The following is a 27367-nucleotide window of genomic DNA, read 5'->3' on the forward strand; positions in this document are numbered from 1 at the left end:
ATGGTACATGTCATCCTTATCTCTCCATGATATTATGTTAATGGTACATGTCATCCTTATCTCTCCATGATATTATGTTAATGGTACATGTCATCCTTATCTCTCCATGATATTATGTTAATGGTACATGTCATCCTTATCTCTCCATGATATTATGTTAATGGTACATGTCATCCTTATCTCTCCATGATATTATGTTAATGGTACATGTCATCCTTATCTCTCCATGATATTATGTTAATGGTACATGTCATCCTTATCTCTCCATGATATTATGTTAATGGTACATGTCATCCTTATCTCTCCATGATATTATGTTAATGGTACATGTCATCCTTATCTCTCCATGATATTATGTTAATGGTACATGTCATCCTTATCTCTCCATGATATTATGTTAATGGTACATGTCATCCTTATCTCTCCATGATATTATGTTAATGGTACATGTCATCCTTATCTCTCCATGATATTATGTTAATGGTACATGTCATCCTTATCTCTCCATGATATTATGTTAATGGTACATGTCATCCTTATCTCTCCATGATATTATGTTAATGGTACATGTCATCCTTATCTCTCCATGATATTATGTTAATGGTACATGTCATCCTTATCTCTCCATGATATTATGTTAATGGTACATGTCATCCTTATCTCTCCATGATATTATGTTAATGGTACATGTCATCCTTATCTCTCCATGATATTATGTTAATGGTACATGTCATCCTTATCTCTCCATGATATTATGTTAATGGTACATGTCATCCTTATCTCTCCATGATATTATGTTAATGGTACATGTCATCCTTATCTCTCCATGATATTATGTTAATGGTACATGTCATCCTTATCTCTCCATGATATTATGTTAATGGTACATGTCATCCTTATCTCTCCATGATATTATGTTAATGGTACATGTCATCCTTATCTCTCCATGATATTATGTTAATGGTACATGTCATCCTTATCTCTCCATGATATTATGTTAATGGTACATGTCATCCTTATCTCTCCATGATATTATGTTAATGGTACATGTCATCCTTATCTCTCCATGATATTATGTTAATGGTACATGTCATCCTTATCTCTCCATGATATTATGTTAATGGTACATGTCATCCTTATCTCTCCATGATATTATGTTAATGGTACATGTCATCCTTATCTCTCCATGATATTATGTTAATGGTACATGTCATCCTTATCTCTCCATGATATTATGTTAATGGTACATGTCATCCTTATCTCTCCATGATATTATGTTAATGGTACATGTCATCCTTATCTCTCCATGATATTATGTTAATGGTACATGTCATCCTTATCTCTCCATGATATTATGTTAATGGTACATGTCATCCTTATCTCTCCATGATATTATGTTAATGGTACATGTCATCCTTATCTCTCCATGATATTATGTTAATGGTACATGTCATCCTTATCTCTCCATGATATTATGTTAATGGTACATGTCATCCTTATCTCTCCATGATATTATGTTAATGGTACATGTCATCCTTATCTCTCCATGATATTATGTTAATGGTACATGTCATCCTTATCTCTCCATGATATTATGTTAATGGTACATGTCATCCTTATCTCTCCATGATATTATGTTAATGGTACATGTCATCCTTATCTCTCCATGATATTATGTTAATGGTACATGTCATCCTTATCTCTCCATGATATTATGTTAATGGTACATGTCATCCTTATCTCTCCATGATATTATGTTAATGGTACATGTCATCCTTATCTCTCCATGATATTATGTTAATGGTACATGTCATCCTTATCTCTCCATGATATTATGTTAATGGTACATGTCATCCTTATCTCTCCATGATATTATGTTAATGGTACATGTCATCCTTATCTCTCCATGATATTATGTTAATGGTACATGTCATCCTTATCTCTCCATGATATTATGTTAATGGTACATGTCATCCTTATCTCTCCATGATATTATGTTAATGGTACATGTCATCCTTATCTCTCCATGATATTATGTTAATGGTACATGTCATCCTTATCTCTCCATGATATTATGTTAATGGTACATGTCATCCTTATCTCTCCATGATATTATGTTAATGGTACATGTCATCCTTATCTCTCCATGATATTATGTTAATGGTACATGTCATCCTTATCTCTCCATGATATTATGTTAATGGTACATGTCATCCTTATCTCTCCATGATATTATGTTAATGGTACATGTCATCCTTATCTCTCCATGATATTATGTTAATGGTACATGTCATCCTTATCTCTCCATGATATTATGTTAATGGTACATGTCATCCTTATCTCTCCATGATATTATGTTAATGGTACATGTCATCCTTATCTCTCCATGATATTATGTTAATGGTACATGTCATCCTTATCTCTCCATGATATTATGTTAATGGTACATGTCATCCTTATCTCTCCATGATATTATGTTAATGGTACATGTCATCCTTATCTCTCCATGATATTATGTTAATGGTACATGTCATCCTTATCTCTCCATGATATTATGTTAATGGTACATGTCATCCTTATCTCTCCATGATATTATGTTAATGGTACATGTCATCCTTATCTCTCCATGATATTATGTTAATGGTACATGTCATCCTTATCTCTCCATGATATTATGTTAATGGTACATGTCATCCTTATCTCTCCATGATATTATGTTAATGGTACATGTCATCCTTATCTCTCCATGATATTATGTTAATGGTACATGTCATCCTTATCTCTCCATGATATTATGTTAATGGTACATGTCATCCTTATCTCTCCATGATATTATGTTAATGGTACATGTCATCCTTATCTCTCCATGATATTATGTTAATGGTACATGTCATCCTTATCTCTCCATGATATTATGTTAATGGTACATGTCATCCTTATCTCTCCATGATATTATGTTAATGGTACATGTCATCCTTATCTCTCCATGATATTATGTTAATGGTACATGTCATCCTTATCTCTCCATGATATTATGTTAATGGTACATGTCATCCTTATCTCTCCATGATATTATGTTAATGGTACATGTCATCCTTATCTCTCCATGATATTATGTTAATGGTACATGTCATCCTTATCTCTCCATGATATTATGTTAATGGTACATGTCATCCTTATCTCTCCATGATATTATGTTAATGGTACATGTCATCCTTATCTCTCCATGATATTATGTTAATGGTACATGTCATCCTTATCTCTCCATGATATTATGTTAATGGTACATGTCATCCTTATCTCTCCATGATATTATGTTAATGGTACATGTCATCCTTATCTCTCCATGATATTATGTTAATGGTACATGTCATCCTTATCTCTCCATGATATTATGTTAATGGTACATGTCATCCTTATCTCTCCATGATATTATGTTAATGGTACATGTCATCCTTATCTCTCCATGATATTATGTTAATGGTACATGTCATCCTTATCTCTCCATGATATTATGTTAATGGTACATGTCATCCTTATCTCTCCATGATATTATGTTAATGGTACATGTCATCCTTATCTCTCCATGATATTATGTTAATGGTACATGTCATCCTTATCTCTCCATGATATTATGTTAATGGTACATGTCATCCTTATCTCTCCATGATATTATGTTAATGGTACATGTCATCCTTATCTCTCCATGATATTATGTTAATGGTACATGTCATCCTTATCTCTCCATGATATTATGTTAATGGTACATGTCATCCTTATCTCTCCATGATATTATGTTAATGGTACATGTCATCCTTATCTCTCCATGATATTATGTTAATGGTACATGTCATCCTTATCTCTCCATGATATTATGTTAATGGTACATGTCATCCTTATCTCTCCATGATATTATGTTAATGGTACATGTCATCCTTATCTCTCCATGATATTATGTTAATGGTACATGTCATCCTTATCTCCATGATATTATGTTAATGGTACATGTCATCCTTATCTCTCCATGATATTATGTTAATGGTACATGTCATCCTTATCTCTCCATGATATTATGTTAATGGTACATGTCATCCTTATCTCTCCATGATATTATGTTAATGGTACATGTCATCCTTATCTCTCCATGATATTATGTTAATGGTACATGTCATCCTTATCTCTCCATGATATTATGTTAATGGTACATGTCATCCTTATCTCTCCATGATATTATGTTAATGGTACATGTCATCCTTATCTCTCCATGATATTATGTTAATGGTACATGTCATCCTTATCTCTCCATGATATTATGTTAATGGTACATGTCATCCTTATCTCTCCATGATATTATGTTAATGGTACATGTCATCCTTATCTCTCCATGATATTATGTTAATGGTACATGTCATCCTTATCTCTCCATGATATTATGTTAATGGTACATGTCATCCTTATCTCTCCATGATATTATGTTAATGGTACATGTCATCCTTATCTCTCCATGATATTATGTTAATGGTACATGTCATCCTTATCTCTCCATGATATTATGTTAATGGTACATGTCATCCTTATCTCTCCATGATATTATGTTAATGGTACATGTCATCCTTATCTCTCCATGATATTATGTTAATGGTACATGTCATCCTTATCTCTCCATGATATTATGTTAATGGTACATGTCATCCTTATCTCTCCATGATATTATGTTAATGGTACATGTCATCCTTATCTCTCCATGATATTATGTTAATGGTACATGTCATCCTTATCTCTCCATGATATTATGTTAATGGTACATGTCATCCTTATCTCTCCATGATATTATGTTAATGGTACATGTCATCCTTATCTCTCCATGATATTATGTTAATGGTACATGTCATCCTTATCTCTCCATGATATTATGTTAATGGTACATGTCATCCTTATCTCTCCATGATATTATGTTAATGGTACATGTCATCCTTATCTCTCCATGATATTATGTTAATGGTACATGTCATCCTTATCTCTCCATGATATTATGTTAATGGTACATGTCATCCTTATCTCTCCATGATATTATGTTAATGGTACATGTCATCCTTATCTCTCCATGATATTATGTTAATGGTACATGTCATCCTTATCTCCATGATATTATGTTAATGGTACATGTCATCCTTATCTCTCCATGATATTATGTTAATGGTACATGTCATCCTTATCTCTCCATGATATTATGTTAATGGTACATGTCATCCTTATCTCTCCATGATATTATGTTAATGGTACATGTCATCCTTATCTCTCCATGATATTATGTTAATGGTACATGTCATCCTTATCTCTCCATGATATTATGTTAATGGTACATGTCATCCTTATCTCTCCATGATATTATGTTAATGGTACATGTCATCCTTATCTCTCCATGATATTATGTTAATGGTACATGTCATCCTTATCTCTCCATGATATTATGTTAATGGTACATGTCATCCTTATCTCTCCATGATATTATGTTAATGGTACATGTCATCCTTATCTCTCCATGATATTATGTTAATGGTACATGTCATCCTTATCTCTCCATGATATTATGTTAATGGTACATGTCATCCTTATCTCTCCATGATATTATGTTAATGGTACATGTCATCCTTATCTCTCCATGATATTATGTTAATGGTACATGTCATCCTTATCTCTCCATGATATTATGTTAATGGTACATGTCATCCTTATCTCTCCATGATATTATGTTAATGGTACATGTCATCCTTATCTCTCCATGATATTATGTTAATGGTACATGTCATCCTTATCTCTCCATGATATTATGTTAATGGTACATGTCATCCTTATCTCTCCATGATATTATGTTAATGGTACATGTCATCCTTATCTCTCCATGATATTATGTTAATGGTACATGTCATCCTTATCTCTCCATGATATTATGTTAATGGTACATGTCATCCTTATCTCTCCATGATATTATGTTAATGGTACATGTCATCCTTATCTCTCCATGATATTATGTTAATGGTACATGTCATCCTTATCTCTCCATGATATTATGTTAATGGTACATGTCATCCTTATCTCTCCATGATATTATGTTAATGGTACATGTCATCCTTATCTCTCCATGATATTATGTTAATGGTACATGTCATCCTTATCTCTCCATGATATTATGTTAATGGTACATGTCATCCTTATCTCTCCATGATATTATGTTAATGGTACATGTCATCCTTATCTCTCCATGATATTATGTTAATGGTACATGTCATCCTTATCTCTCCATGATATTATGTTAATGGTACATGTCATCCTTATCTCTCCATGATATTATGTTAATGGTACATGTCATCCTTATCTCTCCATGATATTATGTTAATGGTACATGTCATCCTTATCTCTCCATGATATTATGTTAATGGTACATGTCATCCTTATCTCTCCATGATATTATGTTAATGGTACATATCATCCTTATCTCCCAATGATATTATGTTAATGGTACATATCATCCTTATCTCTCCATGATATTATGTTAATGGTACATGTCATCCTTATCTCTCCATGATATTATGTTAATGGTACATGTCATCCTTATCTCTCCATGATATTATGTTAATGGTACATGTCATCCTTATCTCTCCATGATATTATGTTAATGGTACATGTCATCCTTATCTCTCCATGATATTATGTTAATGGTACATGTCATCCTTATCTCTCCATGATATTATGTTAATGGTACATGTCATCCTTATCTCTCCATGATATTATGTTAATGGTACATGTCATCCTTATCTCTCCATGATATTATGTTAATGGTACATGTCATCCTTATCTCTCCATGATATTATGTTAATGGTACATGTCATCCTTATCTCTCCATGATATTATGTTAATGGTACATGTCATCCTTATCTCTCCATGATATTATGTTAATGGTACATGTCATCCTTATCTCTCCATGATATTATGTTAATGGTACATGTCATCCTTATCTCTCCATGATATTATGTTAATGGTACATGTCATCCTTATCTCTCCATGATATTATGTTAATGGTACATGTCATCCTTATCTCTCCATGATATTATGTTAATGGTACATGTCATCCTTATCTCTCCATGATATTATGTTAATGGTACATGTCATCCTTATCTCTCCATGATATTATGTTAATGGTACATGTCATCCTTATCTCTCCATGATATTATGTTAATGGTACATGTCATCCTTATCTCTCCATGATATTATGTTAATGGTACATGTCATCCTTATCTCTCCATGATATTATGTTAATGGTACATGTCATCCTTATCTCTCCATGATATTATGTTAATGGTACATGTCATCCTTATCTCTCCATGATATTATGTTAATGGTACATGTCATCCTTATCTCTCCATGATATTATGTTAATGGTACATGTCATCCTTATCTCTCCATGATATTATGTTAATGGTACATGTCATCCTTATCTCTCCATGATATTATGTTAATGGTACATGTCATCCTTATCTCTCCATGATATTATGTTAATGGTACATGTCATCCTTATCTCTCCATGATATTATGTTAATGGTACATGTCATCCTTATCTCTCCATGATATTATGTTAATGGTACATGTCATCCTTATCTCTCCATGATATTATGTTAATGGTACATGTCATCCTTATCTCTCCATGATATTATGTTAATGGTACATGTCATCCTTATCTCTCCATGATATTATGTTAATGGTACATGTCATCCTTATCTCTCCATGATATTATGTTAATGGTACATGTCATCCTTATCTCCATGATATTATGTTAATGGTACATGTCATCCTTATCTCTCCATGATATTATGTTAATGGTACATGTCATCCTTATCTCTCCATGATATTATGTTAATGGTACATATCATCCTTATCTCTCCATGATATTATGTTAATGGTACATATCATCCTTATCTCTCCATGATATTATGTTAATGGTACATGTCATCCTTATCTCTCCATGATATTATGTTAATGGTACATGTCATCCTTATCTCTCCATGATATTATGTTAATGGTACATGTCATCCTTATCTCTCCATGATATTATGTTAATGGTACATGTCATCCTTATCTCTCCATGATATTATGTTAATGGTACATGTCATCCTTATCTCTCCATGATATTATGTTAATGGTACATGTCATCCTTATCTCTCCATGATATTATGTTAATGGTACATGTCATCCTTATCTCTCCATGATATTATGTTAATGGTACATGTCATCCTTATCTCTCCATGATATTATGTTAATGGTACATGTCATCCTTATCTCTCCATGATATTATGTTAATGGTACATGTCATCCTTATCTCTCCATGATATTATGTTAATGGTACATGTCATCCTTATCTCTCCATGATATTATGTTAATGGTACATGTCATCCTTATCTCTCCATGATATTATGTTAATGGTACATGTCATCCTTATCTCTCCATGATATTATGTTAATGGTACATGTCATCCTTATCTCTCCATGATATTATGTTAATGGTACATGTCATCCTTATCTCTCCATGATATTATGTTAATGGTACATGTCATCCTTATCTCTCCATGATATTATGTTAATGGTACATGTCATCCTTATCTCTCCATGATATTATGTTAATGGTACATGTCATCCTTATCTCTCCATGATATTATGTTAATGGTACATATCATCCTTATCTCTCCATGATATTATGTTAATGGTACATGTCATCCTTATCTCTCCATGATATTATGTTAATGGTACATATCATCCTTATCTCTCCATGATATTATGTTAATGGTACATGTCATCCTTATCTCTCCATGATATTATGTTAATGGTACATGTCATCCTTATCTCTCCATGATATTATGTTAATGGTACATGTCATCCTTATCTCCATGATATTATGTTAATGGTACATGTCATCCTTATCTCTCCATGATATTATGTTAATGGTACATGTCATCCTTATCTCTCCATGATATTATGTTAATGGTACATGTCATCCTTATCTCTCCATGATATTATGTTAATGGTACATGTCATCCTTATCTCTCCATGATATTATGTTAATGGTACATGTCATCCTTATCTCTCCATGATATTATGTTAATGGTACATGTCATCCTTATCTCTCCATGATATTATGTTAATGGTACATGTCATCCTTATCTCTCCATGATATTATGTTAATGGTACATGTCATCCTTATCTCTCCATGATATTATGTTAATGGTACATGTCATCCTTATCTCTCCATGATATTATGTTAATGGTACATGTCATCCTTATCTCTCCATGATATTATGTTAATGGTACATGTCATCCTTATCTCTCCATGATATTATGTTAATGGTACATGTCATCCTTATCTCTCCATGATATTATGTTAATGGTACATGTCATCCTTATCTCTCCATGATATTATGTTAATGGTACATGTCATCCTTATCTCTCCATGATATTATGTTAATGGTACATGTCATCCTTATCTCTCCATGATATTATGTTAATGGTACATGTCATCCTTATCTCTCCATGATATTATGTTAATGGTACATGTCATCCTTATCTCTCCATGATATTATGTTAATGGTACATGTCATCCTTATCTCTCCATGATATTATGTTAATGGTACATGTCATCCTTATCTCTCCATGATATTATGTTAATGGTACATGTCATCCTTATCTCTCCATGATATTATGTTAATGGTACATATCATCCTTATCTCTCCATGATATTATGTTAATGGTACATGTCATCCTTATCTCTCCATGATATTATGTTAATGGTACATATCATCCTTATCTCTCCATGATATTATGTTAATGGTACATGTCATCCTTATCTCTCCATGATATTATGTTAATGGTACATGTCATCCTTATCTCTCCATGATATTATGTTAATGGTACATATCATCCTTATCTCTCCATGATATTATGTTAATGGTACATGTCATCCTTATCTCTCCATGATATTATGTTAATGGTACATGTCATCCTTATCTCTCCATGATATTATGTTAATGGTACATGTCATCCTTATCTCTCCATGATATTATGTTAATGGTACATGTCATCCTTATCTCTCCATGATATTATGTTAATGGTACATGTCATCCTTATCTCTCCATGATATTATGTTAATGGTACATATCATCCTTATCTCTCCATGATATTATGTTAATGGTACATGTCATCCTTATCTCTCCATGATATTATGTTAATGGTACATATCATCCTTATCTCTCCATGATATTATGTTAATGGTACATATCATCCTTATCTCTCCATGATATTATGTTAATGGTACATATCATCCTTATCTCTCCATGATATTATGTTAATGGTACATATCATCCTTATCTCTCCATGATATTATGTTAATGGTACATATCATCCTTATCTCTCCATGATATTATGTTAATGGTACATATCATCCTTATCTCTCCATGATATTATGTTAATGGTACATATCATCCTTATCTCTCCATGATATTATGTTAATGGTACATATCATCCTTATCTCTCCATGATATTATGTTAATGGTACATATCATCCTTATCTCTCCATGATATTATGTTAATGGTACATATCATCCTTATCTCTCCATGATATTATGTTAATGGTACATATCATCCTTATCTCTCCATGATATTATGTTAATGGTACATATCATCCTTATCTCTCCATGATATTATGTTAATGGTACATATCATCCTTATCTCTCCATGATATTATGTTAATGGTACATATCATCCTTATCTCTCCATGATATTATGTTAATGGTACATATCATCCTTATCTCTCCATGATATTATGTTAATGGTACATATCATCCTTATCTCTCCATGATATTATGTTAATGGTACATATCATCCTTATCTCTCCATGATATTATGTTAATGGTACATATCATCCTTATCTCTCCATGATATTATGTTAATGGTACATATCATCCTTATCTCTCCATGATATTATGTTAATGGTACATATCATCCTTATCTCTCCATGATATTATGTTAATGGTACATATCATCCTTATCTCTCCATGATATTATGTTAATGGTACATATCATCCTTATCTCTCCATGATATTATGTTAATGGTACATATCATCCTTATCTCTCCATGATATTATGTTAATGGTACATATCATCCTTATCTCTCCATGATATTATGTTAATGGTACATGTCATCCTTATCTCTCCATGATATTATGTTAATGGTACATGTCATCCTTATCTCTCCATGATATTATGTTAATGGTACATGTCATCCTTATCTCTCCATGATATTATGTTAATGGTACATGTCATCCTTATCTCTCCATGATATTATGTTAATGGTACATGTCATCCTTATCTCTCCATGATATTACGTTAATGGTACATGTCATCCTTATCTCTCCATGATATTACGTTAATGGTACATGTCATCCTTATCTCTCCATGATATTACGTTAATGGCACATATCATCCTTATCTCTCCATGATATTATGTTAATGGTACATATCATCCTTATCTCTCCATGATATTATGTTAATGGTACATATCATCCTTATCTCTCCATTATATTTGGGCAGAGACTTTGGTCTGTTCCAAGCAGAGAAATTGGCTGCTTTGACATTAAACATTTTATTGTAATTACTGGACTATATTTAACAACTGTGATGTTCTTAAATATTTTTGTACTGGCAACTTTTAAGCACAAATCATTTACTGTTACACATGGTAAACCTACTGCTGAATGAAAATGTCACGGCCCCATACTGTGCATTCATGATTTCAACATATTGTTTGCAAATCTGCCGTTATCTTTCTTTGTCTGCACTAGAAATTTGTTTGCTCAAAATGTTTGTTGTAAGTCTGTATTTTACTGTCTTGCTTTACCTGCATTGTAAATAGTTTACTTTTCTAACTATTGTGGTGTCTCTGAATATTTGATGTACTAAACTGATACACTTATGGGTCCAGATTGTAGCTTAAAAAAATTTAGTCCAACAACAGCACAGACAGGAATTAAAGGTGGAGGTGTCTCAATCTATGTTAGCAGCCAGTGCATCACCAGGTTGGTCCCTGAGTTCATCCACATGCAGATCACCTTAGATAAGGTCCATTACCATATCCTAGCCAGCTACATGTCACCAACTATGCCTCAAGAGACAGGCAACTCTTACCTAGACCTATCAGAGGCACTCGCCATCCAACCAAATACCCTATTAATGGGTGACTTTAACTACCTATCTATAGACTGAGAAGCACTGTTTCAAACTCACAGGAACAACACTTCCTGGACTTTATTAAGATGGGCACCCTAGAACAGATAGTGCACGCTCCAACCAGAGGATCAAATATACTGTATCTAGTACTCACCAACATGTGATAGAGTTGCCCCCTTTCCCTGTGCGTGAGGTTGGATTGCAAAGCTGTTTCCTTTGAAATAAAAATCAGCTCAGAAAACCCAGCTAAACCTGTAACAGTTAGCAAATATTCTAAAGCAAACTACACTCTATTGCGTGAAACTTTGTTAAAATTCAAGGCTCACCCTAATCCCAAGGCCACAGTTACCTATGCAGAATTTTTCATACAAACCATGTACAAACATGTAAATAGCTGCAGAGAGGCTGCTGTACATACCAGAAGTAAGCCCAAAAACAAAAAAAAAAAAAAAAAAAGAAAGAAAAAAGAAACACTGGTGGAATTCTCACCACAACAAGGTATATTCCAAAATAAAATCATGGCGAAAATCAGAAAGAGCAACTCCCATAAAGAAAAGAGCTCTCTGATTAAACTAAGAACCAGAGAGGTGTAATTAAGTCTAACAAGGCTAACTACAAGCTTAGGATAGCCTCTCAGGCTAAGAACACTCACGAACCTTCATCAGCTATGTGGAACCTTAAAGGTAACCCACAGCAGTGTGCTGAACTGGTGGTTAATGGTACCACCTTCACTGATCAGGGAGACAATACATCAACTTGCTGATAAAGTCAGCTCGAACTTAACCTCTCACTCCTCCTCATCTACCCCTGTAAAATCCATTCTAGCATACTCTCCCCAACTATTAGCAGGGATCCGGTTCTGGTGGCACTCACTAAGGCCAAAAGCACTGCCTTAATAGGCCCCAATAATAAACCTGGTTGCCTTCTAAATAGTTTAAACCATGACCTAATAGGACCACTTGAAGTACTCTTCAACTACAGCCTCAAAACAAGTTACCTACAAAGTGAATGAAGATTGCAACAGTCATCCCTCTTCATAACAGTATACAATCAATAAATCAACCCTGGGAATTACAGACCCATCAGTCTGACAAGTCTAATATGCAAAACCATGGAATGAATTATTATGGAAATGGTCAGCAAGGACATTGGCAAGCTACAGACACTGGACACATCCCAGTTTGTGTTTGTTAAGGGAAGAGGGAAGGTTATGTCAATTTAAACTGGTTGATTTATTCAAGAAGGTCATAAAGGCAATGGATGGGGGTAAAACAGTGCATATCACATACCTTGACACACAATACCCCACTCAGGCATTGTTGACAAGCTCTCCAAACTAGGCATACATCTGAACATAACTCACTGCAATGCTGGCTGGCTCACAGATAGGACCCAAGAAGTCAGGACTGGTATGACCACCTCCACCAAGAAACTGATCACCAGCAGAGTACCTCAGGGTTCTTTGCTGGGCCTGCTCCTGTTAAGCATCTACTTGTCAGAAGTCAAGGCTAATGTCAAAGGCCTTTAGTTTACCAGTTTGCAGATGACTGTAAATTATGAGCTATCATAGATTTCTCCATTACACCAGTATCTTGCAAGAGGGTCTAACACAGACAGATGGTTTAAAATCCAATACCAAAAAATGCATTATAATTCTCTTTGGGAAATTGCCCACCCAAGTTAATTACCCCACTGATAAAACACTCCTAAGAGGTGACCTGGTAGTTAGGGATCTGCAAACATATGTAGACAGTAATTTGGCATTTGACCATCATGTTGCAAAGATAGTAAGAAAATCTTTCTATGTCAACCAGCTTATAGGTAAAGGTATGGCATCCAGGTCCAAGGAAGTTATAGTACCACTCTTGGAACACAGGTTGATAGCAATCTAAACTTCGATCACTGTGTGTTCACAGTGGTAAGGAAAGCCTTCTACTTTGCCCATCTCGTAAGTAAGGGCATTGGATCAAACACTAAGGATGTTATAACTCCTCTATGCTCAACCCTCATCAGACCACTAATAGAGTACAATTCTCCCTTTTGCATGTACCTCACCAGACACCTGCAGCAGTTGGAGAGACCACAGAAGTTTCTCACCAAGAAAATTCAGGGCCTCCAAAACATAACCTACATGGAAAGACTGAAAGCCATGTCACTATACTTTGTATCCTACAGGCTGCTGAGATGTGACTTGTGCCTGGCCTACAAAGCAGTCTCTGTCCCTTCCTAATGGAAATGCTGCACATCCGCAAATCAAATGGGATAGGAGTCACTCGCTCTAGGGATCTCAACCTAGCCTGTGACATTAACAGAAAATTCTGGAGAGACAGATATATCTCCCAGAGATTGACACTCCTCTGGAATAAACTCCCAACTCATGTAAAGAAGAACTCCTCAATGACCCTATTCAAGTGCAACCTAGACAATTGGCTGGGAGGGTATAAATTCACCCTATAGGTAGCACCTATGCCCTTCATGGACAGGGGCAGTCAGTGATGATCACAGACTCATTCTGTAAATAATAACTATCTAACCATGATCAATTAGGGAACACAGCTAGGCTTGTAAAGGCCCTAGGGCCATTAGCCTAGTAACCTCCTTTGAAACTATGAACCTATATATATCTATATATCAATCTATCTATATATATATATATATGTGTGTGTGTGTAGACACACACACACACACACACACACACACACACACACACACACACACACACACACACACACAGATGTGATTGCACAATCATACTAAATTTTCATCTCTGTTAGACCTCCACTCCTTTTTCCATAACCACTATCTGATTTTACTTAATATTGTTGCTAAATTCCATTTATCATTAAACATAATTTAATTTATTCCTTCAATTCATATAACATAAAATAACATAACATATTCTTTACTTCTGTTCTTACAATATACATATTTAATCATATCCATTTTTATTTTATACACTTCTTTTATATCTTCAAAAACACGTGTTCCATAGTTTCTTCTTGACAATGTAAACATATTCCATCACTTTTCTTCTTATAAGGCATACTTCCTTTTACTGGCAATTTATCTATGACCCATCTCCACAAACAATTCTTGACATTCTACTTTCTGATTATAGCATTTGCTTCTTATTTTTATAGCTTTAAGTTTTCCATGTGTTAGATCTTCCCGTGGTTTTACATAATAATGTTTTATCATTACATTCTTATACCATACTTTTCTATATTTTTCTTTATCGTCAATTTTTATTTTCCACAAACCTGTTTTCTCCTTGGTAACATTTTATTTCCTCATTTATACAGTCATTTTCTCTTTTACTCTTTTTTACTTTTTTACTGTACCTCAGCATTTATCATGTTAACCTTTACTCTTTTTTACTTTTTTACTGTACCTCAGCATTTATCATGTTAACTTTTACTCTTTTTCCTTTTTTACTGTACCTCAGCATTTATCATGTTAACTTTTACTCTTTTTTACTTTTTTACTTTACCTCAGCAGTCATCATGTTAACTTTTACTCTTTTTTACTTTTTTACTGTACCTCAGCATTTATCATGTTAACTTTTACTCTTTTTTACTGTACCTCAGCATTTATCATGTTAACTTTTACTCTTTTTTACTTTTTACTGTACCTCAGCATTTATCATGTTAACTTTTACTTTTTTTTACTTTTTTACTGTACCTCAGCATTTATCATGTTAACTTTTACTCTTTTTTACTTTTTTACTGTACCTCAGCATTTATCATGTTAACTTTTACTACTAAACTCTCATCTTTTTCATTTATCCATTTTAACACATTGTATAAATTTAATGAAGCAGCGTATACAGTACCGCTGGATTAATTAACACTAAACCTCCTTCTCTATTTACCTACAAAACTCCTCATTTACTGGATTTAATCTAGAACCTCATATAAATGAAAAAAAAATACCTGCAATAATTCATTTTCAAATACTGTTGGCAACATAAATACACTTGCTAAGTGTGCTATTTTCTCATCAGTACTGAATTTATCACATACGCCTTTTTTCTGAATGATAATCGATATGTTCTCTGGAGAAAATACATTTGTTTCATTTCTTCTTTTGTATTTTCTCACTGAATTCTACTTATATCTTTAGTCCCAAATTTTATACCTAACACAGAAATTTAATTCATTGTAAAATATATACCCCAGTCTTCACTAAATCACCTAAACATTTACTTTTATCTTTATTTAAAGGCATCCATATCATCTCTAGACACTCATTTGTGCAAATTATTACTTTTTGCATCCAAATTTTTTTTTTGAAATTATTACAGTGTCATTGGCATATGTTAAAAGAACTTGATTTCTTAATCCTTCAGGTGTTATATTCCCCACCTCCTTCATTTTGTAATTAATTTCACATGCTATCACATTCATAACTAATGCAAAGAGTGCACAACTCATTGGACATCCACTTTCTGTCATTAAGTTCTAAATCTTCCAGTGCATCACGCTCCTTTATGTTTTTCTTTCTCTACTTTTCTTACATCATATTACCTCTGTAAAATATTTTTTATATTTTTCCTTACATATCATCTACCATTCAGACCAATCTTTATAAAATGTTCTCATAGTAATGTGATCTTTCCATAACTGTATTACTGATCTCTTTCCATCGTCATTCCTCACGTTCTCATTTATTCTTTTTATTCCTTTGCCTATTTTTATACATTTCTTGTTTTCCTTTATCTCTAGCCATATTGCAAGATGATCAAAAATTGTGTTTCAACTACCTCTTCTTCTCGTATAACTAAACCTTCTAATACTATAAAATGATCTATTTCAGTTCTATACATACCCCTTTTGTAAGTCCATGAATTTTTGTCCCAAATTTTTAATTTACTCCATCTTATAATTTTAACATTTTCCTATATCATTTCCTTTCTTTTTACTTTTGCCTCTTATATCACAAGTCTCCTGTTATTATACTATTCATATTTTTTCACTACATAGTCTAAAAGCTGATATAATAAGTGTTCCTTTTCTTTACAGTTAGTATAAGCATATAATGTTATAATTCTATATCCTTGTACTTTCCATTTTAAATCTACACTGGTTAGTCTTTCATTTTTGCTAAAGTTGCATCAAATATCTTTACTGCATTTCTACAGAATATGGCTATTCCATAACTTCTCTCATTTCCCAAATTCCAGATTATGTCTCCTCCTCATAGTTTCTCTATTTGTAAGGTTACTTCAGTTGTTAAAAATCTTGTCTTCTTATATAATTACATCTACATCACATGTATTACACCACTTCAAAATTCCTATTCTTCTTACTATATTCTTAATAGTATTCACATTTACAGAAAGCACTCTAAAATTTAAATTTTCCCTTTTCCGTAGATTCATGGTTTCAGTAAGTTCATAACTAATTACTAGACTAGCTTTCCTAATAGAGCATTCTAGGCCTAACCAATTTCCTTCTGAAAGGTGAGAATCCAACACTGTACCTGGAGTCTGTGAGTCAGATAGCTTAACCACTATACAAAGCCCAGTCTTTAGCTGTATATATTCTTTTTCATCCATTTTGTTTCTTTTTTCTTTTGTACTAATCCCTTTAAATTTCCTTTTTCTGTCTCTTACCCTTTTACCAATAGATTTATTTTCTTCCTTTTACTACCTCCCTAATTTCTGTCTGTTTAACACTTATTTCAGAGCCTTCTTCTATGTCCTCTTTATTGTTTTTTCTCATCTAATTTTTCTTTTGCTACTTCTAAAATGCCTTCTCGTTATTCGTTTTCTTCTACTTCTTTGTCTTTCTCCTTAATTTTATTTTCATTTTTTGCAATACATCCCTAAATGTCCAGTTTTGTTACATTTATAATATTTCAGTTGACATTTTTCGCATCATGTCCCATTTCACCACAAATATAACATTTTCTTTTGTCACAAAAAACATGTTTAGGCTTGTCCCCAGTATTTTATAGTACCTTTATTCCCCTCCACATTTATCATGTTTGATTTATATATAACATTTCCTCTTTCTATTTTTAACACAATATTACAGTCCTAGCCAGTCCATAAACTCCTTTTATCATAAATGTTTGCAATGTCTAGTACATCTTTACATCAAATATGCTTTCAATTCTCTTTCACCCTCTGTTCAAAAGTGTAGAATCTTATTTGTTTCCCTGTTAAATGCTTTTATCATATAAAGATTACATAGGCTACAGTCTTTCTTTTTTCATATTTTCCAAAAAATGTTTTCATTGAAAAAAAAGTCTCAAATATAATGTCAAAATATTTCTTGTTGTTAATGAGAATAAATGCTCTTACCTCATGTGCTTTTGCACCCAAAGAGCTATTAAATTGTCCCACACTTTGCACTTGCCCATTTCTTTGTCTTATTTACTTTGAATCCTTACCAAGTACTTCAGTTTTTCATTTTCCTCTGCCTTCTTTTCTGCTACTCCACTTTTTCCTCCTTTTACTTTCTCTGCATATGTTGTCTTTACCATCTCACCACTATTCATCAGGATTGTCTCTGATTCCTCCTGTTGTATTTTCTCCATAATGTCCCCCCGAAACATCTCCTTCATTTTCTGGCTCACTTTGCACCACCATTTCTTTAAGTAAATCATCTGACAAGCTTCCCAACTAGAGGATAGTAATTATACACCCATCTTTTGCTGACTCATCTCCATCCATCCGGTTTCTTTGAAACATTCCCTCATAAATCTGCACACATTCTCTGGTCTTGATAGTTGCTTTATCCTTCATTTCTTTCACCACTCCATCATCTCCTTTTCTCTCCATCTGCCTCACTATTTCTCCAGGCCACCTCTGCTCCTGTCATGGAACCAGGAAGTGCTTCTCCAAAATGGGTCCCACTCACAACAATGATGAGAAGGGGAAGTTCCTTGATGCCCTAGCCAAAGTTCCCCTAGTAGTATAAATACTACCTTGGTTCTGCCCTGAAAAGAGACTACTAGACTAGTGGGATTAACATAGTGGGACTAACATGGTTAAAAAAGAATAAATAAACAAATAAGTAAAGTGCACCATAGGATGAAGGAACTTTGTGGTCAGTTCATAGGCATTCAATTAAATACCACTAGAATCTTTCTATAACCCCTTGCACTTACGCTTATGAAGTTCTTAGCTTCTGACAAAAAATCAAAGTGCAGATTACAGAGTGTAGTTTATGAATTTATATGTCAGTTTTGCTGAACCAGCACCATGAACTGAAATGGGGTATGCAAATCTGCCAGCTGCCATGATAATTCTTTTTTATTCTGGTGTTGATGCAAACAACATATGTATACCTCTAATCTGTAATAAAAATCCATGAAGGAGGTTTAGCCTTATGAGGCAGACTATGGACATGTAATAAAGTTGATTCATCCAGTGTAAGTGTGCATAATGGCACCAAGTAATTATTTTTTAGCTTCTGTTTTGATGAATTGATAGGAGTCATTGCTTAGCGGTAGCTATTTCAGCTATATCAGTCTCCTTTACAAGAGGGTGGTTAGCTACCTGTAACTTAACTCTCTGTAAGAGGCCCACTCTGAAAGTGACTAACAGAGATAGAAGAGGTCAGGATGCTGAAAAGAACTTTTTTTTTCCATGTTTGAATAATTAACAGTGCTATGTCAAAACTGAGCATGCCAATTTACCATGCTGGAAGGCAGCTGATTTGCATACTGATGCTGATGTGCTAAGGTAACTGCCCTGGAGCGAGAGTTTTTGCTGTGCAAAGGGGAAGGCAATTTACTTTAGCGATGTTATATAGACCACTTAAGTGCTACAGATTGTAGTATGCAGGGGAGACTACATATTTTATTAACATAATTTTTTTATGTTACAGTGCCCAGATGCCTGATGTGCCACAAACGGTCTGCACTGGCTCCTCGGTCAGATCGGTCTGGAAGTGCGCGTAGAGCGGTACTAACAGCTTGGCGTGCCAAAGGTTGGTCACAATTTTATTTTTTATGTGTATTTCATAGGTAAGGGATATCATGAGTGAGAGAACAGGAGTTTTTTTTTTCTGGAAAAAAATGGGACGTGAGATGTTGGAATACCAGACTGGTTTATTATGTATTGGCTACTGGTGTAGGCAAACATTTATGTGGTGGATGAAACTGTTTTATTTACATCATTTTATCCAGTCAAATTGCTGTAAGAAGCTGTCCATTTTCTATTGTTAAAAGGAGTTAACAACTTATGAAATCCATAAACATCAACAACAAACTGTAAAATCCACAATGAAAAGTGGCAGGATCCAGAAACAGCAACTAGTCCAACTTTATTAAGTCAAACAACCATGATTAGCACTTTCGTCTGTGATAGACAGACTTCATCAGATAAAATACACCTAAATGTTGCACTACTTAACACTGAAAGTGTGATAAGAGACCTTGGGACACAGGTGGACAGTAGTCTCTCCTTTGATAATCACATCACCACAGTAGTCAGGAAATCCTTCTATGTGGCACACCTCATCACAAAAGGTTTTTCATCCAGGAAAAAAGAGGTCATTGTTCCCCTCTACTCGTCACTCATTAGACCCATTATAGAGTACAACGCCCCTTTTGGAATGTACCTCACAAGACATCTACATCAACTGGAGAGGCCACAGAAATACCTCACAAAGAGGATTACCAGCCTCAAACAGATGCCCTACGCAGACTGTCTCAAAAAACTCCAGCTTTACTCCGTCGCATATCGCCTACTCAGACGTGATCTCTGCCTAACATACAAAGCTATGTCAAACCCAGAGCTGTTGGACATGCTCCGCTTAAAAAAATCATAATCCCTCTGAGCTACACACTCTAGGGACCTAAACCTTGTCACCACAATAAACAGAACATGCTGGAGGGATAAATTTCTGTCCCAGAGACTTCCCATACTTTGGAACAAACTACCCATCTATATGAAACAAAGCTCCTTAATAGCACTCTTCAAGAAAAATCTTGACGATTGGATGAGAATTAGGAAATTCACCCCAGGGTACACCTCTGTGGCTCTGCTTGACAGGGGCACAGGAAAATAAATTTCTTGGGTGGCGAAAGCCAGGGTACCTTTTTGGCTAGGTTTGTATAGGCCCTAGGGCTGATAGCCTAGTACCTACCTATGAACCTATTAACCATATTTAAAACTCATCCCATCATCATGTGACTTCCAAGGGTCTATATTATGAAAGCGAAAAACCCTATGAGCGAATACCAAAATATTGACCCCTATACCACGAAATACGAAAATCCCGAATGCACTAAACAGCGATAAAAAGAATCAAACTGTCATAGTCGGCCAGCCCCACCAATACCTATATACTACCTACCCAAATAAAATAAATAAACCACATACATACACTAACCAAACCCTACTTCTAACCTAAAGTAAAGCACAAAACCCTACGTCTAACCTGACACTAAACTCCACATACACAACTAACTATGCACTTTCCTTAACCCCTCCCTAACCCTAAGGTCCGTAACTACTGCACATTTCCCCTACGAAAATATACACAAACAAAATAAATAACCCACATACATACATTTAACAAAACCCTACCTCTAACCCTACACTAAATCTAATATACATTACTTATCTAAGCACTTACCTTAACCCGCATCCTATCCTAAACTCCGTAACTATCCAGCACTTACCTTATGCAGCTAATACACAGATGGGCCAACCATGGAAATTCTATATTTCCATTTTCGCGGTTTTCGACTTTCTCTCTAAGTCCACTTCGCGCTATACGGTTCGACGTTTACGTATTCACGCAAACATCTTTTCACGCTCGTAATATAGATCCGACTTCCAATGTATTACATTTAAAGATCCCACACACAATTATAAGGATTGTATAATACATCACAAAATACTAACAGAACCACTTAAAAGCATGTTTAGAAAAGATGAAAAAATAATTAAACAACCATTAAAATAATTAAAATAATTATTGTTAGTATTAAGTGATGCATTATACAATGCTTATAATTGTGTGTGGGCTCTTTAAATGTGATACATTGGAAGTCACATGATGATGGGATGAGTTTTAAATATAGTGGAACATTTAAGTGTATTTTATCTGATGAAGCCTGTCTATCACCGACAAAAGCGCTAATCATGGTTGTTCTACTGAATAAAGTTGGACTAGTTGGTGTTTCTGGATCCTGACGCTTTTTATTGTGGAGTTTACAACTTCTATCATAGTTCCAAACATATGACAAAAGGAACATCATTCCTAATTCTATTTCCTTCAAATATCTGGAAATAGGTGTCACTGGATAAGCTTCATATTATGTTTTTAGGTGTTTTTTGCCCCATGCATGCTGACCATATAGGATCCCACAATTTGTCTCTGTCTATTCATTTCCCTCTAAAAATTATTGCTAGTACAGGAGGGCAAGAGACATGTAGATGGACCATCATCCAGACTACCATTAGAGATGTCTGTGCCTTCAGTGAAATTCTGGGAATGAGGTAATATTTTATAGATCTTAAGCTCAATTCTGAGTGGAGGGCATGTGCTCCCTGATGGGACTGCATGCTCATGCAGACTTACAGTGACAGCTAACACTAAAGCCGCTTGGTGGCCATATGTCCATCCCAGTCCATTACTTGCAGTGCCTCTCTTCCCTAGTGAGAGTGTGCTATTGGATGGTTCTATTACCACCCCCCCCCACCCACATGCCCATTTCCCCCACAGATATCTTGGTGACTAATAAATCTTGGGTTATATGAGTAGCTGGCTAAACTTTATCTATTTATTTTAAATAATTGTCCATTGGGATTTGATATATCCTCATTGCAATAACCAAAAGGACTGTATGAAGATTGAGAAATCATTTTAGATATACTTTTATGATTTCTGGGGCTGCTAACTAGCAGCAAACATTAACCTAAAAATATATAAACAAAAAACATGCACGCATGTAGTCCATGTATCAGTTAAGCTTCTTACATCATAGCAACAACAACAGTATAGAAAGAAACTAACTTTAGGATTTTCATTTAAATGTACAACCATTTAGCGAATCCGAAATCACTGCATAAATCAGTCTCTCAGCACTGCTTCAGTGGTGAAACATCCTCTGTGCATGATTCAGTCTCCAGACAGTGCTTCTATAGTGAAACATCATCCGTGCATGAATCGGTCTCCCAGCAATACTACTGTAGTGAAACACTGTGCATGAAAAAGTCTCCCAGCACTGCTTCAGTAGTGAAACATCCTGCGTTATTCTATCAGAGATAATTCAGGGCATGAAAGTACAGTGTGAAGGAAACAAATGGAGTGCAGCAGCTGGCAGGGCACCGCTTTATTTTTTATAGTACAAAAAGACAATTTTCTTTCTTTCTTTGTTTCTGGGAAGTGAATTTGACAGGATGGGTACCTACCAGCCTTCTATATAAAGGACACATCTCTCCTAGTGTTAGCATAATGGGTCTGGGGAGGGAGCTATAGTTAGTGATTTGGGGGAGTCAGTTTCTCTTATTAAATGTATTTATTTTGCTATTAAATGGGAAGGTAGCCCAAGGAGAAAAAAGCAAATAATATATATATATATATATATATATATATATATATATATATATATATATACATATATATATATATATATATATATATATATATATATATATATATATATATGGATCTACTTCATTTGATCGAAATACCATTTGACCTAAACCCATTTGATCGAAATTTAATTTGATCGAAAACCAGTATTCAAGGCAAATAACAGGGATTTGTCCCTCTCCTCAATGTCGTGCGACTCTGGAGTTGTTATATATAGTTAGGGGGGTGTACTTTTTGTTTTATGGTCTTTTTTTAAAGGAAACTGGGTGGGGGGCTGTGCCACCCACACCCCCCCAACTACATATAACAACTCCAGGGTCGCACGACATTGGGGAGGGGGACAAATCCCAGTTTTATGCCTTGAATTGCCTTGAATACTGGTTTTCAATCAAACGAAATTTCGATCAAATGGGTTTAGGTCAAATGGTCTTTTGATCAAATTAAGTAGACCCATATATATATATATATATATATATATATATATATATATATATATATATATAGATATAGATATATATATATATGGTTTCACTTTATAATCTCGAAATACTAACATATCGATTTTTAGTATTTTGTGACTATAAAGTCGAAAGTGCAGTTACGTGAAACTGCATACTATCAAATGCAGAACTGTCGAATCCGCTGTTGTGTTGTCGCGTTCGTGAAGTGCGGTGTGGTTTGTGGATTTAGCTGGGGATTCAGATAAGTGGTGTTTTTGTAAGGGTATTGGGTAGGGGTTTTAGTGTGTATGAGTTTTGTGTGGTGGTGAGTTTTATATGTTTGTGCGTTTAGTACGACCTTGGAGTTAGTATGTATAAGTAGCGGGCATGTGGGGGGCACAGCCTCCCACATGGGGGGTGAAGGGGGGCTTGCCTCCCTTCTTATAGGTAGGGTAGGTGTGTTTGGTTGTTATATTGTGTTTGTGTGTGTTGTTTTGTTTGTTGTAGTGTAGTTAGGTAGGTGTATGTGTGCTTGTTTGTGTGGTGGTGTGTGTATGTGTATGTTTGTGATTTTGAATTTCTCAGTTGTGGATTGTTGTTTTTTTTAATTTTTGGCTTTATAGTCTCGAGATACTGAAATTCGATATTCCAGTATTTCGAGATCATAAAGTGAATCCATACATATATATATATATATATATATATATATATATATATATATATATATGTGTGTGTGTGTGTGTGTGTGTGTGTGTGTGTGTGTGTGTGTGTGTGTGTGTGTGTGTGTGTGTGTGTGTGTGTGTGTGTGTGTGCGCGTGTGTGTGCACATAGTTAACAGAGTAAAAGTGCAACAGTTTTCAGGGGTACACTTTGCCCCATTGCTTGCTGCTCAGCAATCCCCCTATAGATAATCAGCCCTTTCAATCCCCATCACCTAGTTGAGGTTCAGGCAGAAAGGGTCATCAGTAAGTCAGCCAAAAATGGTGATTCAGGTTTTTATTCCTTAATCCTGACCCCCGGTACTACTCATTGATGACCCCTGAGTAGGACATGCAGTGAGCATCAGTGTTGTTGCCCCCCCCCCCACTCATACAAGGAACATGCCTCACCCACCCAAAGAATGCACTGCATGGTGACTTCCCAGGTCTCCACCAGTGAAATTAGGGCAATGCACATGTGTTCCTGGGTATATGCACTCCCACCCTCTGAGCTGGGCACACCTTCGGCTGCCTGGGCCATCAAGCACCCAAGCTAATAATTGAACTCGGGCCACCTGGGCCACAGCTAGTGCTCTCTCCACCTGCACTATTAATGCAGGCTAATAAAAGTGCACAGATTACAGAGTGAGCAGTGGTTATGAGACTACGATGGTGTCACCAAAAGGTAGTCCAGACTGAGGGTAACATAAGCAGCATAAAAACATCTGTCACCCCACTCTGCACTCTTCATATAATATACCTTAAGTGAGGTTTCAAGTCAACAATTAAAATTGACAGATGTTGAATGTGGTAATTAATGTTTGCCATGGAATATCATTGCTGGTGTAAATGCTCTTTCCATGGCAGCGCTGTTTCAGTGTGTGGTCTTGTTTTCTTCCCCCCAAGGTTATGTAAGTGTGGAATTATTATAATTTAAGAAAGGAGGTTGGAGGGGTGAGCATGCCCCTCCAGAAGAAAAAGACAAACTCTTTAATATGGGAACTATGCATACCAAGCTCCATGTGTGGAGGGGAGCTTTACCCCAACAACAGCATTATTTAGCTATCTATCTGCACATTTGCTAACTGGCTAAGTACAGTAGTCTAAAGACCCTTCTAAGGCATGACCTTCGCCATAAGGCATTCAAGAAAAGAAACAATATTGTCATCACAAATACTTAAAAATGAAATTACTTAAATAAAACATCTCTAGGGACACACGAATAGTGGAGTAGTCGATCAGATATCTGGTGTTTTGTTTTCAATGAAAATGGAATTCAATGATCTGAAATGCTCTCTCTAATTTTACTTGCAGAAACAGTGTTTTTAGTTCTGGAGAAAATGTCTCTCCTTGTCTGTATAGCACTCTGACGTATTTATTTGCTTATTGTGAAGTTTGTACACAATGTTTCTGCAAGCACATTTACTATATTGTATGGCTGGGGATCATTTCTTTGTTTATTTATAGCATATAGCATTCACAGATTTTCCCAATCAATAGCCTTCTTATTGTTTTTAACCTTGGAGACCAAGCAGAGTTCTTTGCTAGATCAGGAAGATTTGATATGAAAGGTAAGCAGTTTGTATACTTTATTTAATCCAATCGTGTTTTTTGACTATGTTTATTTCTGAAAGCCAAAAAGCTTCCCTTTTTTCTGTTGCATGTTTTATTAATTTTGTGATTTCCCCAAAGTTGCTTTGGTGATTTTCTTCTGTATATCTGTGTCTTACTAGTATGTGTTCATGATTACAGGATTAAATAATATCACAAAACTCATTCAAAGGATCCTGGCCATATTTATTTGGGCCTTTGAGGATAAAATCTCTGCCTGTTTTCATAAATTTGTCATTTGTTGCATCATAATTTCCACTTATAAAATCTAGGAAGGATGATTTACTTGCATGTAAGTTTGAATTTATTGTTTATTTAAAGATAATAGTACATGAACGGCATTAATTACAGAGAGTATAACTGTGACTGAGGTTCAGAAATATGTTAGATTTGTCAGCATGATATCTAAGATATTGCCATCCTGATCTGGATTTGGCAGAATTAGTTCCAAACTGTTATCATTGTCATAGTCAAGAATTATTTGGGCATATTTATTTTACATCAAGTCATTTGTCTAGACAACATTTGGATAGTTAGAATCACTCAGAGTGATTATATTTTCATTGACGTTTATATCCTGAAGCTTAAGTTAAGAAATGATCATACTTTATAAGGGACATGGATAATACACAGCAGATACTTATATCACATTCAGTATCACTGCTGTGTGTTATTATAGCACCCTATTTCTAGCCTTGAGTTCTTTTCTTAGCTTATGATGTTTAGGTCCTCACTGATTCAACACTGGAAGATCAGAAGGCTGTGAGTTCTAGTCCTGCAAATATATA

General features: G+C 34.8%; 1 protein-coding gene across 3 annotated transcripts in view; it reads left to right on the top strand.

The window, feature by feature from the left end:
- Nucleotides 1-27367, top strand: part of SELE (selectin E) — a 364444-nt gene that overhangs the window by 274082 nt on the left and 62995 nt on the right. For all 3 annotated transcript variants that reach the window (XM_044085188.1, XM_044085187.1, XM_044085189.1), the window contains one exon: nt 20108-20209. In XM_044085188.1, coding sequence (XP_043941123.1) covers nt 20108-20209 — 102 coding nt within the window. The remainder of the gene's footprint in view (nt 1-20107; nt 20210-27367) is intronic.

This window comes from Protopterus annectens, chromosome 10.part0 (genome assembly GCF_019279795.1).
Source record: "Protopterus annectens isolate FY-2018-M chromosome 10.part0, PAN1.0, whole genome shotgun sequence".
Lineage (NCBI taxonomy): Eukaryota > Metazoa > Chordata > Ceratodontiformes > Protopteridae > Protopterus > Protopterus annectens.